This window comes from Colletotrichum orchidophilum, assembly GCF_001831195.1.
Source record: "Colletotrichum orchidophilum strain IMI 309357 chromosome Unknown Scaffold_139.1, whole genome shotgun sequence".
NCBI lineage: Eukaryota > Fungi > Ascomycota > Sordariomycetes > Glomerellales > Glomerellaceae > Colletotrichum > Colletotrichum orchidophilum.
In genome coordinates this window covers 99267-112979 of record NW_019173095.1, presented here as the reverse complement: position 1 = coordinate 112979, position 13713 = coordinate 99267, and the positions used below count along the sequence as shown (strand labels likewise).

General features: G+C 54.2%; 4 protein-coding genes across 4 annotated transcripts; 2 read left to right on the top strand and 2 right to left on the bottom strand.

Annotated features, from left to right (window-relative positions):
* Window positions 1–968: 968 nt before the first annotated feature.
* Window positions 969–3794, top strand: CORC01_12005 (RNA recognition domain-containing protein; the record flags this gene model as incomplete). The annotated part of the gene is made up of 3 exons (XM_022623627.1): window positions 969–1226; window positions 1289–2080; window positions 2292–3794. The coding sequence occupies 3 exons, from the start codon at window positions 969–971 to the stop codon at window positions 3792–3794; spliced, it is 2553 nt and encodes an 850-aa protein (XP_022469892.1).
* A 2758-nt stretch (window positions 3795–6552) lies between these two features.
* CORC01_12004 (uncharacterized protein) lies at window positions 6553–9430 on the top strand (the record flags this gene model as incomplete). The annotated part of the gene is made up of 3 exons (XM_022623626.1): window positions 6553–6985; window positions 7039–7242; window positions 7293–9430. The coding sequence occupies 3 exons, from the start codon at window positions 6553–6555 to the stop codon at window positions 9428–9430; spliced, it is 2775 nt and encodes a 924-aa protein (XP_022469891.1).
* A 627-nt stretch (window positions 9431–10057) lies between these two features.
* CORC01_12003 (uncharacterized protein) lies at window positions 10058–10297 on the bottom strand (the record flags this gene model as incomplete). The annotated part of the gene is made up of 1 exon (XM_022623625.1): window positions 10058–10297. The coding sequence occupies one exon, from the start codon at window positions 10295–10297 to the stop codon at window positions 10058–10060; it is 240 nt and encodes a 79-aa protein (XP_022469890.1).
* A 344-nt stretch (window positions 10298–10641) lies between these two features.
* CORC01_12002 (uncharacterized protein) lies at window positions 10642–10938 on the bottom strand (the record flags this gene model as incomplete). The annotated part of the gene is made up of 2 exons (XM_022623624.1): window positions 10642–10806; window positions 10840–10938. The coding sequence occupies 2 exons, from the start codon at window positions 10936–10938 to the stop codon at window positions 10642–10644; spliced, it is 264 nt and encodes an 87-aa protein (XP_022469889.1).
* Window positions 10939–13713: the final 2775 nt, after the last annotated feature.

Sequence of the window (13713 nt, the reverse complement as noted above, 5' to 3'; positions counted from 1 at the left end):
GGGGGGGTTCCGAGGGATGACGTTACATACCGACTTCGATGGACTCTTGCTGCATATCCTCTGTCTGGACACAATTAGTTCATGAGTTGGAGTTGATCGATCCGCCGCCGGCCCTCACCATGTCGGCGCTCTTGACCTGGGCTGTATTTCGCTTGCGTCAGCCTTGTCCTCATATTGTCCTCGTCCTGTCCTCCACCGCTGCAAACCTCTCCGTTGTCGCAACATACCTTCCAGCTTCTCGCGCGGAGCGGGCGAAGTGCTCTTAGCATCAGCCATTGTGTTCTGCTGCGGTGCTGTAAAAATCTCTGCGTTTTGCGTCATTGTCGTCAGCCTCGGTCCAGCTGATTCGTTCGGTTTGCGCGGCAGAGCTCGCAAGCCCCTTTTCCAGCGTGTCGTTCGCTGCTGCGCCTTCGTCTATTTGGAGAAACTCACTTATGGGGAGAGAGGTTCTAACAAGACAGTCAGTGGTTCGAAAAAGAGCGTTGAGTTGTTGACTAACATCAAAACGCCGAGACCGAGGAATTAGCTTGGTCTACGAGGTTCTTCAAAGAGTGTTTGTCGCGTGTTTGGTGCAAGCCTAACAAAGTGACCGTGACGGGAAAGGGTCCATTCGATCGAGTTGGGTTGTCTTGAACGCACGGGCCATAGTCTTCCTTCCGGGGTGGAAACGGCTACCGCTGCAACTCGTAAGGTGCCTAAGTAGTCTGCGCTAGCGTTGACCAGGCGGGGCGGAAGGTCACATGATGATAGCGATAACAACGGGGTGGAAGAAAAAAAAAACTTCAAGGCAAGTCCCTTTTCCGTCTACAATACATTCAAACCCTTCTCCCGCCTTCCTCTATCTACCACACGACAGCATGTCTCTGCTTTTATAGCCACCACAATCCCGGAGCAGTTGAGCTCATAATCTTTCCTTTTCACTACTGCAGGAACCTTTTGTTTTGTTTTCTGAGATACCCCTTTACACAATGGCTGCTGCTGCCGCCGATACCACAATGGAGACTTCTCGCATCTTCGTGAGAGGCCTTCCGCCCAAAATCACCGACGCGGACTTCCGACAGCACTTTTCTGCTGGAGGTCGCGAAGTCACGGACGTCAAAGTCATTCCTCAAAGAAGAATTGGCTATGTTGGATTTAAGACTGCCGAGGTTGCTGCTAAAGCAGTCAAGTACTTCAACAGATCGTACATCCGCATGTCAAGGATCAATGTCGAGCTTGCAAGACCGGTATGTTGATACCATCACCATGTAAACAAACCGAGCTCCATATACTTATGTTACTTCTCCAGATTGCAGATCCTGCCCCTGCAAAGACGAATGGGGCTAGCGGCCAGGTGTCTGTGGCAAGACCGTCAGCATCCGCCGCTCCTCCCCTCGCTAGTAATGAGAAGGATGCGAAGAAGAAGCGAAAGCGAGAGGACCTGGATGAGTCGGATCCCAAGCTCCGCGAGTTCTTGCAGGTCATGGGCACCAGTCAAAGCTCTGCAAACGAGATGTCAGATGTCATGACCTCAGTCGCTGTAAAGGAGCAGAAGAAGCTGATCCAAGACGATGAGAGTGACGATGAGTATGAGGCCATCCCATCTCGGCCTGAGAAACGGCAGATGAGGGAGGCACCACAGGGAGACGGTCGTGGAGAGCCTTTGCCGGAAAAGGACGAGGCGATGCCCGATGCTGACCCAGTCTCTGAGCCGACGGAAGTTATGCCTCAGGACCAGACCCTGCCTGTTCCAACCAACGCTGCCGCCACAGACGATGATTGGCTTCGTTCGAGGACAAATCGACTACTAGATTTAGTCGATGACGGGGAGGTGCCCCGACCTCCAATCCAGCAAGACAGTGGAGAGACAGTCGGAACTTCTCCCGCGGAGCAGCAAAAGCAGCCGGCGGCCGAAAAGCCCAAAGCCGAGACTGATAATGGAGCTGGAGCTCAAGACCTTCCGGTTCCTCAGGAGGCCGAGGAAGATGTCGCTCTTGCCACCATCAAGCGAAACTCTAGACTGTTCGTGCGAAACCTACCCTTTAGTGCCAAAGAAGAGGACTTACGGGCACACTTTGAACAGTTCGGAGAGCTGCAAGAGGTAAGCAAATAGCTTTTCATATCCGTCTCACGCCACTTCGTGCAACACAATCATGTGATGAATCCAGATAGGGACAGCTTACATCAAATGATGGTTGATGCGAACCTTGGATCGGTATTTTAGTAGATGCTTCGACTTTCTGAAAAATGATTGCCTTCTCAGCTCTTCATATGAACATCAAGGATGACTTAGGTTGCTAATTTCCCGCTAGGTACATCTGCCAGTCGCTGCTGGAGGTGCAAGCAAGGGCTTCGCCATGGTCCAGTTCACGAGTGCCGAGTCAGCTGTCGCTGCATTCCAGTCAACGGATGGTCAGACTTTCCAAGGGCGCCTTTTGCACGTCTTGCCCGCTGAGGGAAAGCGCGATGCTGGGTTGGACGAGTTCGCAATCTCAAAGCTGCCCTTGAAAAAGCAGAACCTGATCCGAAAGAAGGCCGAGGCCGCCTCTAGCACATTCAACTGGAATTCTCTGTACATGAGCCAAGACGCAGTCAATGCTTCCGTGGCAAGCCGGCTGGGCGTGTCCAAATCGGAGCTGCTGGATCCCACGTCGGCAGATGCCGGTGTCAAGCAGGCCATCGCCGAGACGTCGATCATCCAAGAGACCAAGTCATACTTTGCGTCAAACGGCGTGGATTTCGATGCCCTCAAGTCGCAAAAGCGGGGCGACACGACTATTCTGGTCAAAAACTTCCCGTTTGGGACGACGATGGAGGAGCTGAGAATCATGTTTGAGGAACACGGCACTCTCCTGAGGGTGCTGATGCCACCTAGTGGTACCATTGCTATTGTCGAATTTGCGCAGCCAACACATGCGAAGGCTGCCTTCGCTAAGCTGGCGTACAGGCGTATCAAGGACACTGTGCTGTTTCTGGAGAAGGGCCCTAAGGACCTTTTCAAGAATGATGCCTCAATAAACATGACGCAGGGCAAGGAGGATCGGCCCACCGGTGTTCAGAAGCTGAGTGTCACAGAGCTTCTGGGACGGGAGGACCAAGGCGAGACCAGCATTGAAACAACCTCGCTGTTTGTCCGGAACCTCAACTTCTCCACGACGACGGAGAAGCTGGCAGAGACGTTTAAACCGTTGGACGGCTTCGTCTCCGCCAGAGTGAAGACAAAGATGGATCCAAAGAAGCCTGGACAAGTACTTAGCATGGGATTTGGCTTCGTCGTCTTCAAGACAAAGGAACAAGCGCAGGCGGCCCTCACGTCCATGGATGGGTTTGTGCTGGAAAGCCACACCCTCGCAGTCAAGGCTTCGCACAAGGGTCAAGACGCGGCAGAGGAGCGTCGCCGGGAGGACAAGGCCCGCAAGGCAGCGGGGCAGCGGACCAAGATCGTCATCAAGAACTTGCCCTTCGAAGCGACCAAGAAGGACATTCGCACCCTTTTCAGTACCTACGGCCAACTAAGGGCGGTGCGCCTGCCCAAAAAATTTGGCAACTCGACAAGGGGTTTCGCCTTTGCGGAGTTTGTCACACCCCGAGAGGCGGAAAACGCTCTCAACGCGTTGCGAGACACCCATTTGCTGGGCCGCAAGTTGGTTCTCGACTACGCCGAGGCCGAGGCGGTCGATGCGGAAGAGGAGATTGCCAAGATGCAGCGCAAGATCGGTGGTCAGGTCAACAAGGTCGCTCTCTCGCAGCTCATGGGCCAGAACAGGAAAAGGGTCACCATCGGAGGCGACAATGCCGACGAGATGGATATGTGAGCGAATGGAGGAAGACCAACATCAGCAGTCCCAAGAGACAGAGATGAATGAAACGGATCCAATTCGTGTCGCTGTTATGGCACCATCATCTCACAACATTTCCCTGACCAAGTGCACTATCGTCGCGTCATTCTCGTCTGCCCCTCAAAGTGACAATAATACTGCCAACATATGAACAGGATGTTCGGCTCAGGTATCTCCACACCGTGCTGCCCTTTGGTAGTTACTTTCTTTAACTTCAGTGGCTGTCCAAATCTGTAATTCTGTACGCATATCTGTCTCGCCCATCCCTGGCCCCACGATTTGAGCCCCTGCTCACCCCTTGTCACCCTTCTGATCAATTTTCCCCCGAACAGAGCACCTCCTGCAAAAAATAACCCGTCCCGCTATTGGGGCACCTTTCCCCATATCAAGCCCACGACGGGAACGAAGGAGTTTGTTTTGTCAAACGGTGGGGTCCTGCAGAGGGCGGAACTGCAACTCGACTACAGTCTGCTATTTGGGACCTTGCCCCGTGCACCAGAACATCGAATGGCAATAGCTTCCTACGCGAGAGAACCATCTTCATCCCGCGACGCAGAAGGGAAGGGAGGGGAAGAGGAAACACGCCGGGGAAAGCAGAGGTGAACAGAAGCCTCGCACACCCAAACGCCCTTTTCGTCTGTTATTTGCCTCCTTCTGCCTGTCCTGCCTCGAGCTGCGTACTCGTCTCCCCCTCTTCGCCTCCTTGACCCGCACAGCAGGAATGCACGTCTCTCCCCTTTACTCGGTGTTTTTGTCTCTTTCTCATTTGGCAACATACCAACCTCACTGTGCACTATTCCCTTTTTTTGTCCTCTGTTTCTAACTTTATCCTCTTGTTTTGTCTTTCTTAGGTACTCGTTGCTATTTTGCCTCGGTGCTAGGAATGCTTTGCCGTAAAGGAGGGGAGACCCTTAGTTGGCAGCCAGGATGGAAACCGAAGAAAAGTCTGCCTATCCATCCCACCTTCTTCCAGCCTTGCCTCTAGAAAGAGGAAGATAACTCTCAATTGGACAGGTCTGAATGAGTGACGGTGGTGGTGCTGATGCTGGATGGGTCGGTACGCGTGGGACGTGCAGATCCAGAACCGTGGTCTCTACCTAGTTCATCCCAAGTTGGCCCCCATGAAAGCCAACGTTCCTTGGTCCAGCCCCCTTGCATGCCAGCGCCCTCAATGTGTCCACCCCTCCAGCTTCGTTAGTTTCCCATGATTTGCCATGTGGATATGGCCCTTGTCGAACGGATGGACGATCATATGCACACAAATACGCTTGGTAGCTGTGGGGCGAGAGGGAAAACTTAACGGGTCCCATAATGACCAGACTGGCTCTCCGATACTTCCTAGCTTAGCTACGGCTAACCTCGCGATGCTCCGAGCTGTCAAGTCATGTCAGTCAATACTCGTGTCATACAACGTCGCCGGACCTGCCAATAGAATCACTCTCCTCCCTTATCCTCCTCTAACAGGCACGCCTCCAGCCCTGTCCTTCCTCCCATACGGCTCAACAACGTCCTCCACTCTCTTTCGCTCTGCTTCCCTCACCCTAGCTAGCTCCTCTCGGAGCCTCGATCCGACCTAGTCTGCCGGAGCTTCCTGTCTGCACCTCTCTACGTCCCCTCTCCGTCTCGTGCTCAGAGTTACTTCCCTCTCACTCTGGCCCGCCATCCCTTCCTTCACCCAGACCACATTCCCGCTCCAGTAGTGCCGAGCAGCACCGTCCAAAGTGAGATCTGCCCTTCACCCCGCTGAGAGGGTCTAGTTCGCAGTCGGGAAAGTCTGGAGCCTTGAGCGGGGCTCGTAGGCACATGTTCTGTATCTACTGTCTGTCCCGAGGAGGCCAGGGCCCCAAGACTAGGAGGACTCCACAGGCATACCCGGGGAATGGACGGGGAGGACGATGAAGCAGCGGGCTAAGAGGGGGGGCGTGTGTTGGCCGTCGATCTGGAACCCGGGGTGCCAAACGAGACCGAAGGAAAAAGCTCTCTCCTGCTCTGTCAGTCCCGTCCATCGCCGGTAAGCTACGGTGTTGAGGGTGTGTCTGCCGAAAGATATCGTTCCTTCCCTCGCCTCCTGTCTTTTCAGACCTTGGAGCGGGTGTTCCTGGCTTCAGGAACTTATATTGACGTACGTCCCATGCCAGTCCCATTCCTCTCAATTTCTCCAAGCCTTCTCTCCATCTTCCAACATCTTTACTTTTCTTTGCTTGATCCAAACACCCAAGCATAGGAAAAGAACGTGTGGCTCGCCCGCCTTTTCAACACAGTCCCTCGAGCTGCGGAATTCAAACCCACGCTCATTTAACTTTGCTGTTTGTCTTAATCGGAAAACACCATCTTTGCACTCGCTTCGCCATCATTCCTCTCCCATCCTTGAGTCCTTCTCCCGAGGACATCCCACGAGGAATCTTGACCCCGGAGCATATCACACGGAGAACAAGCGCCCTTTTCCACTCCTTCACTTAGCAACAAAACCCATGCCCGCCCCGTCACGGAATTCCTGAAGAGTCATTCCTTTCACCTACGTCTTTTGCCTCCCAACTACCCTCCATTCTTTCACTTAGGGGTTCCGTGCTTGTCAAGGAATCCTTTTACAATCCAGTTGAGTTCACTTTCTCCCGTGGGGAAAAGAGGAAGAACGGACCAAGGTCGACGCATCAACCAGTCTCATACCAGTCCTCCGAAAAGGAGTATCTCCAGAAGAAAGAAAAAAGATATTGCTTCCAGAGAAGCAGACCAGATGATGGAGCACCCGCGCCCTGTGCTTCCCTCTCAACGCTATTCCCCTTCCCCAGTCTACAGCTACGATAGCAGACGATGTACGCCAACGGTACGTCAGCCGCTGAGAGAGTCGGCGGGCAATGCCCAGTCTACCGGCTCCCACTTGGGAAATCTCGCATCGTCGTGTCGTAACAGCCCTCTTGGGCTCTTCTCTCCGAGCTTGACGAGCATACCCACTCCACCCATCGTCCCATCTCAGGCTGGGTCTACCTATAGGAGCAGCAGTAGCCTGAGAAGGCCAGATGCTCTCCACATGGCAAGAAGGGCACGGCATGACATCAACCCCATCTACTATGCCCCTGAGTTCCGGCCCTACCGGGACAAGCAGGACCAGAAGGACCCCAATGAGAAGCAGATCTGGCCTCGCGTATTGGAAGATGCCTTCCTCGACTGTAAGCTTCCTTGACTGTGGCAGTATGAAGTCCCCTTCTAAAATTGTGTCTAGCACTGCTCATCATCCCGCACATGGGAAGAAAGAAGTATAGCATGCAGGGCAAGCAGTTTGGGCGTAACATGCTCATCAGCGAGTACCTGTGGATTGCGTACTGCTGCAGCTTGCAGCCTGGACAGAAGGCAGAGGAGAGAAAGAGGAAGCAAGTATCTAGCCACATTCAAGTGGTCAAGAAGATGTTTGAGAAGCACCGTTGCTGTAAGTCTGGCTTTTGTTATGCTATTAAGACTCGAGCTTACATGCCTCAGACCACTTCTTTTTCGTCAAGGACCCCGATAAAAGCGAGGCCCGTCTCAAGGACAACATGGAGATTGCTTCCTTCAAGGACAACCCAGTCCTGGTCGCTCTCGCCGAGGGTCGTCTTCCGGACGTGCGTCCCAACTACGAGTACTTTGCCCAGATTCTTGCCATGGACTCCCTCGTTGTCATGAGGCCCAAGACTGCCTGGATCTTCGTCGCTTCGTCCAACGTAAGGATGGAAGAGAATGGAGACGCCTATGACCAAAACGGCAAGCCTCTTGATCCCGACTACTACCCGCACTTGGAGAAGAACATGCACAAGGAAGACGGTCTATCAAGAGGCCTCAACGGCAGTGTCCTCTTGCATGAATACAACCGGGAACTCGCACAAAAGGAATCCGCTGCTGTCACGGAGATGTCCCAAGAATGGGAAGCCAAGTTCCCTCCCCTGCACAAGTCACTCGAGCACGCCATCCAAGAAAACAAATGGCTTGACATCTTGGAGATGACAGTCACACTGGAGATCCATCCCCGCAGCAACTTCCCCGCCGGATCCGAGCTGAACGGCTTCGTTGAGCTGAGCATTTCCCAGCCTGCGCTTCAGAACCATCGATGGAAGTGCGTTACCAAGTTGGCGCGGCCCGAAGAGCTTCGCCGAGCCGAGAACGAGCCCTGCATCATCGAGCAAACGAGCGAAGTTGGCGTGCAGTACACTCATCGACCCGGATGCCAGGAGAGCAAGTTTGAATGCGACTGCCGCAGCCGTCCCAGACAGGACGTCCGCGTGCCCTTCCCGGCGGCCGAGTGGGCCAGCATTCTCAGCACGTGCGCCGGCTACCTCGAGCCTGTCGACAACAAGTCCAAGATCGAGGACGATGAAGAGAGAACCAAGGCTGCTGAAGACGCCGCCCTCGAAGCCGAGCGTACCACTGCGGAACTGATTCAGCAGGTTGGCATGTTCCAGGAGCTCTGGTCTGCCCCGCCAGACAATTCTGACCGGCGAAACTGGGTGCGCCGCGGCATCATTCTCTGGAAGTTCCGAACAATCCACGCCTTTGACGACAAGTGGAACCCCATCTTTGAGAAGCCGGCGCCGCAGAAGGGCAGAAAGCCGGCCGAAGAGGACGCCGAGGACCAGAGCTCTTCATCCCGACGGGGTAGCCGCTCAAAGCGTGTTTTCAACCCTCCCGGCACGACCTGGCGCTTCCTTACGGCTCTGGACCCCGTTTCCTCGGCACATCAGCAGAACGTATGCGTCAACCCGGCGTCTGGCCCGAGCCGGGACATGCTCATGGCACCGACACCTCCCTACTCGCACCATCTCGCTGCCGTCATGAACGACAACCTCAGCCACGCTTGGGAGTCGGTCACCATGCCTGGCCAATTGCCGAGTTTGGCATCCACCGGAACACTTGGACTCATGGACAACTTTTCACACGGGCTCGCAACGCCTCCGCCAACCTCCATCCACTCGTCGTACGCAAGCAGCTACGATGGTAGCCACGAGCTGGCCAGCGGACAGCACCACCAACAACTTGACCTGTTTACCGCGGCAGCCTGCACTAGCTCCATGGACAACCAGAGCACACTTGTCGCCGATATGGGGTCTGCTCCTGCCGACCCGTACCTGTCGGCGACCGCGGGCATCCAGGTTTCAAGCGTACCCGTCGGCGTTTACGATGAGGGGGAGGTCGAGGGTATCTCCGATTGGGATACGGCGACTTCGTCCTTCCACAACCTCCATCAATGGAACGGCTGGAGCGAGGCGTCTGACCCAAAGACGCAGCAGTGGCAGAACGAAAACCAGCGCAGCGCAGCGGCCAACTCCAACCTCTGGGCCGAGAGCAAGGATCATCACACATGGAACCAGCAGCCGTGGGCCCAGGCCGTCTCGGCAGTCGCTGCCGTGGCCGGCACAGACGGCAGATCTGGATGGTCGCCAGTTGACCAACAGCGCGGGCTACCCTCGTTGGATCAACTCACCCCGCTCAAGTCGTTGACGGGTAACAGGAAGAGAGCGCGCTCCAACAGTCTCGACATGGAGAACAGGGAGAACTACCCTGCATCGATCCAGAAGCTGGTGCACCATCGAGCGCCGGCAGCTGTGATGGACGAGGCTGGTCACGGACACCGGACTTGGGAGTGAAACTTCACTCGGCCGGGCTGTACAGACGGAAAGGAATGCAGCGCTCTCCCGGAGATGTACCCTGCTTGTGTGTGTAAATCGATGGAGGAGCAATCCACATGCAGCGGCATCTGAGTAAGGGAGAAAAAAAAATGAGGTGTACTTTGCGGAGTTTTTGTTGACTTGGTGGGATGGATGACTGACGGCCGACTCATGTGTGAAACGCTCAGAAAGGTCTCTTAATTGGGATAGGGGTTAAAAAATATGTTCTGATGTATTAGAAAGAAACAGCACCTTTGATACCAATGCTTCTGTTGTTCTGTTATTACTGAGTTTGGTATTGCGCAATACTTGTAATCTCTTTTGAATAAGGAAAAACAAAAACTGCTTCGGTTTCCACGTCACGGTTACATTGGTCCGACAAGAGACGTCTTGTTTCTCCTGTCATCCTTCATGCCCGCAAACATCGGGTTGGGACGAGCGAGTGGCTCAGAGAGCTTCGCTGGAGTGATGAGATGAAACGCTCAAAAGTGGCCTGCCTGCCTGTGTCCGCATTCGGAGGCTACCTGTAGTGGGCTTCGTCTTTTTTTCATCAGCGTTTGAGGTGATGGAAGCTTAAAAGATCAGATGATCATCTGGTGCCAAGGCTTATGTTTTGTGAGACGCTGCCAAATTGTGGTTCCTCCGTTTCTTTGCTTTGCATCTTGTCGCAACTCGACGGAGCTCTGGTGTGGATTCGAAGTCGTAGGCGTCGCCATCGCCGTCGTCGTCAACGCTGTCATTGCCCTCGTCACCCGTGCCGCCCGGACATTGCGCTAATAGCTTCTCACCATTGCCCTCGCGAGGAGGACTCACTAGCGAGTGGGACATGAGAGTTGCATATTTCATTCGAAGCAACAGAACTAGATTGCCGAGCAGGAGCAGCGAGTGGAGTTGTGCACGCGGAGACCTACCTATCGCATCGTGCAAAATGTGAGCGCTCCCAGAAAGTGTCACAGATGAGACGATCAGTGGGAAAAGAGCCGAGGATGTTCGCAGGGGTCCTTCTTTTCCTAGGTTGGGACGGACGAGGGTTTGCGGGTGCGTGGTCTGAACAACGTGGACGGCAGCCGCGGATGAAACGCTGCGTGTCTGAAACTTGGTGACCGACTTGTGTAATACCCCGAACGGTGGCCAAAGTTGGGAAATAGGGGGGTTGGGAACTCGGGTGATTTCTCTCAAAACTTTCTTCTTTAAGACCCTATCTTTGGGATAGGACTTGGAGTCGTGAAATCCATTGATCGCGTGACGAAGGATCTTGGCGATAGAGCAAGCGCTGTCAAGTTGAGCCTCAGCCACGATTGGACTGGACTGAAGCCATTCGCCAAGATCTCGCGCCCGGGGCGGGCTGCTAGCGGTGGAGCATGAAAAAGAAAGACCGGGATGCGCACAGACGATGAGACAAGGTAGTTTGTGAATTCCCACCAGCGAGGAGGATCCAATTGTAGATGTGCTGGGGTGTGGCTTGCAGCTTGAAGGCTCTGGAGCATTGAACCCAGAGGCGTAGGTGACAATCTCCCGATAAGTGAGATGGAGTGGTCTAAGCGGACGAGTGAGCAGAACCGGGAATATCCTGAAGAGCACTTACTTCGCACCCAGGGTTCACTTACTTCGCACCCTCTTTCACCCATCAACCTTGCTTGCTGTTGGTCTTGCTTTGCTGTGATGGTGTCTCTGAACACTGGTTACCATGGCAAAGAGATGTGGCAAGCAAAACGACGAACAGGGAAAATGGAGCGAAAGAATAAGAATGACAGCCTGGCTCGGCATTCTCTGTTCATCGTGTGCTAAGTAGGGGCCGCTGGACCGTGTTCCGAGTCGAGTTGCATTTCGCTCTTCTAGACGCCGTCCAGACGTCCAAGCTTGTGCTTCCCTGACGTCCGTAGACGGGCGGTCCATTGCGCTTGCATGGATTTCGGTCCGTCTGCAATGAAAGGTAACGACCGGGGTGTTGTGTATGCGGCTGTTGGCTATTGCTATTGCTCATTAAGATCCCTGATGTGGGATTTTGGAGTAGGTCGGTGCTCCAAGGTAGGTTGGAATCTTGTATATTCGCGACTCCGTCCGCGGCAAAGGAGACCGGGATGCTTGGCGCAAGGCTCCCATTGAGAATTTCTTTGGCATCAAGCAAACTGCCATGGAACACTAGTCAGTTGACTGGACGGTAGACCGTAGTGGGAACTTGGCTTTCTGTTCACTTCCTTGCTTGTTGCATTCCTGGATCCATTTTCGTCGATGGTTTCGCGGCAGTCTGCGCCAACGGTGGCCAATCGAGTAGGTTACCAGGCCCTTGTGTCCGGCGGCGCGGCAAGGCCAAATGGGAAAGGAGAAAAGAGGCTGAGTCGATCTTACGGTGACACGCGAAATAAGCAAGGAAAGAGGGAAATGGTCAACGGGAATGGCGCCCGGCGCGTTGAAGGTGGAACGAGCACTGAGAGGGCCAGAAGCAGCCCAGGCAAGTCAAGTCGTGGACAGGTGCCAATTTTGGTAGGCGCCGCAAGGTGCAGAGGTGCTGGCTGCCAGTCAAAGTGGTGGTGGACCCTTGGGTCTGGAGCTCGCTTAATTCGGGCATGGGCCGCATGGACCTGATTGACTGGATGAGGTGCATCGCGACTCGCAGGGCCTTCTGGACTCTGCGAGAGGAGTGCGAGCCCCTTGTTCCAGATTTTGCTGTGAAGCATGGGGGTCAAAGTCTCTCGGCCATACGTCTTGGCCTGGAGAGATACATGTTTCGGCGTTCGCTGCCCATCCCTGGGCACAGGGACCGTGGCGCGTAAGGCAACCCAAGATCGGTGCAACCCCACGAAGGGTCGGTACCTTACAGAGGGAGACCGGCGCCGATTGGTACATATGGCCCTGGTCCTACTGTTGCGCCCCACCCGCACGCAGCGTAAGGTAAGGTAGCGCGGACCATCTCCCGTCAAGTGCCCACACGTCTCCCCGACCTTGGTGCGGATGCCATACCTTCAACCTTGGGCCCTGCGCGCCAAGATGTCCACCTCAACCTCCGCTTTTGCTTTTCAAACATCAACCTTGGCTCCTTAGGCGCATCGTGCTTGACTGGCGACCAACACCTCGCATCAGAAACATGCGCTCTTCTTCGTCCCATGCCCAGCCGCGTCCGACCCTATGACCGGTCCCCCGGCACACGACCGATATTGCTCGCTCTTTGGCCAGATGTCCAAAATTCCCCCTGTCCGAGTGCCCATCCCGTCCTTCACCGTTGTCGTTTTGGATCGCAATTCCCACGATGCGCCGCATGGGTGTTTGCCTGTCATTCGGGTACCCATCCTGCGTCGATCTCGACCCTCCTCCACGGGTTAAGCAGCTAGAAGGAAAAATGTGAGTCTAGATGCGTGTAGGGATATCCAGGTTGAGGCGGCAGACGTGCTCCATAACCGCCTGGAGGGGGGGAGGGGGGAACGATAGACAGACGTGATATTAAACCAACCCGGCCTCGCATCCCAAAATGGTCTTATGGTTTTCACCTCACCCCCTCATCCACCAAAAGCCCTTCTTCCTGGCCTCGCTAATCCCACGGGATTCACAAAAGAAAGTGGAAACAATCGCATTGTGTCCCTTCTTCCCTTGAGGCCCATTTTTAAGACCACCTTAATTTCCGTGGCTGTCGTTGTATGCGCTTGAGGCAGGCAGGCACCTTCCTTTATCCGTTTATTGTACCTTCCTCCCGGACCGAGTCGACTGTTCGCTCTTGCCTCGCCTTTCAACCACCTCGCACCTTATACCGACGCCCCACTTTGCCCGAGATATTAATCTTTGACCTCAACCATCGCCATATGTAACAGCACAACAAGGCTCCGTTACTCTACTTTTCTTTCGCCTTCTATTCTTGACTCAGCTGGTATCTGACTGCGCTGGACGTCTTAAATGTGAATAAAAAATTTACGTGTGTAAACAAACAAACTTCTTGGTCTCGTTCAGTCCAGCCACGCCAGTCAACAGATTACACCTGCCTCACGGAGAGCCCACGCTCATAAAATACCCTAGAGGCTGCCCAACTGTCAATCTCAGGAATTTCACACTACACAAACTCATACACACATACACATCAAACATAACACTGGAAATTTCGACTCTTCTGGAAGACTCGAAAACCCGCGCTCCTTCCTGCCACAAGATAACCCAACCCGACCAGGTTTGTTTGCCTCCTTCCTCCAGCTCACAAACGTAAACCCTAACTCATCTTTCCCACCCAGATACACATTCAATCCTTTTCTGATTTCTTCAAATCCGTTACCACTCTT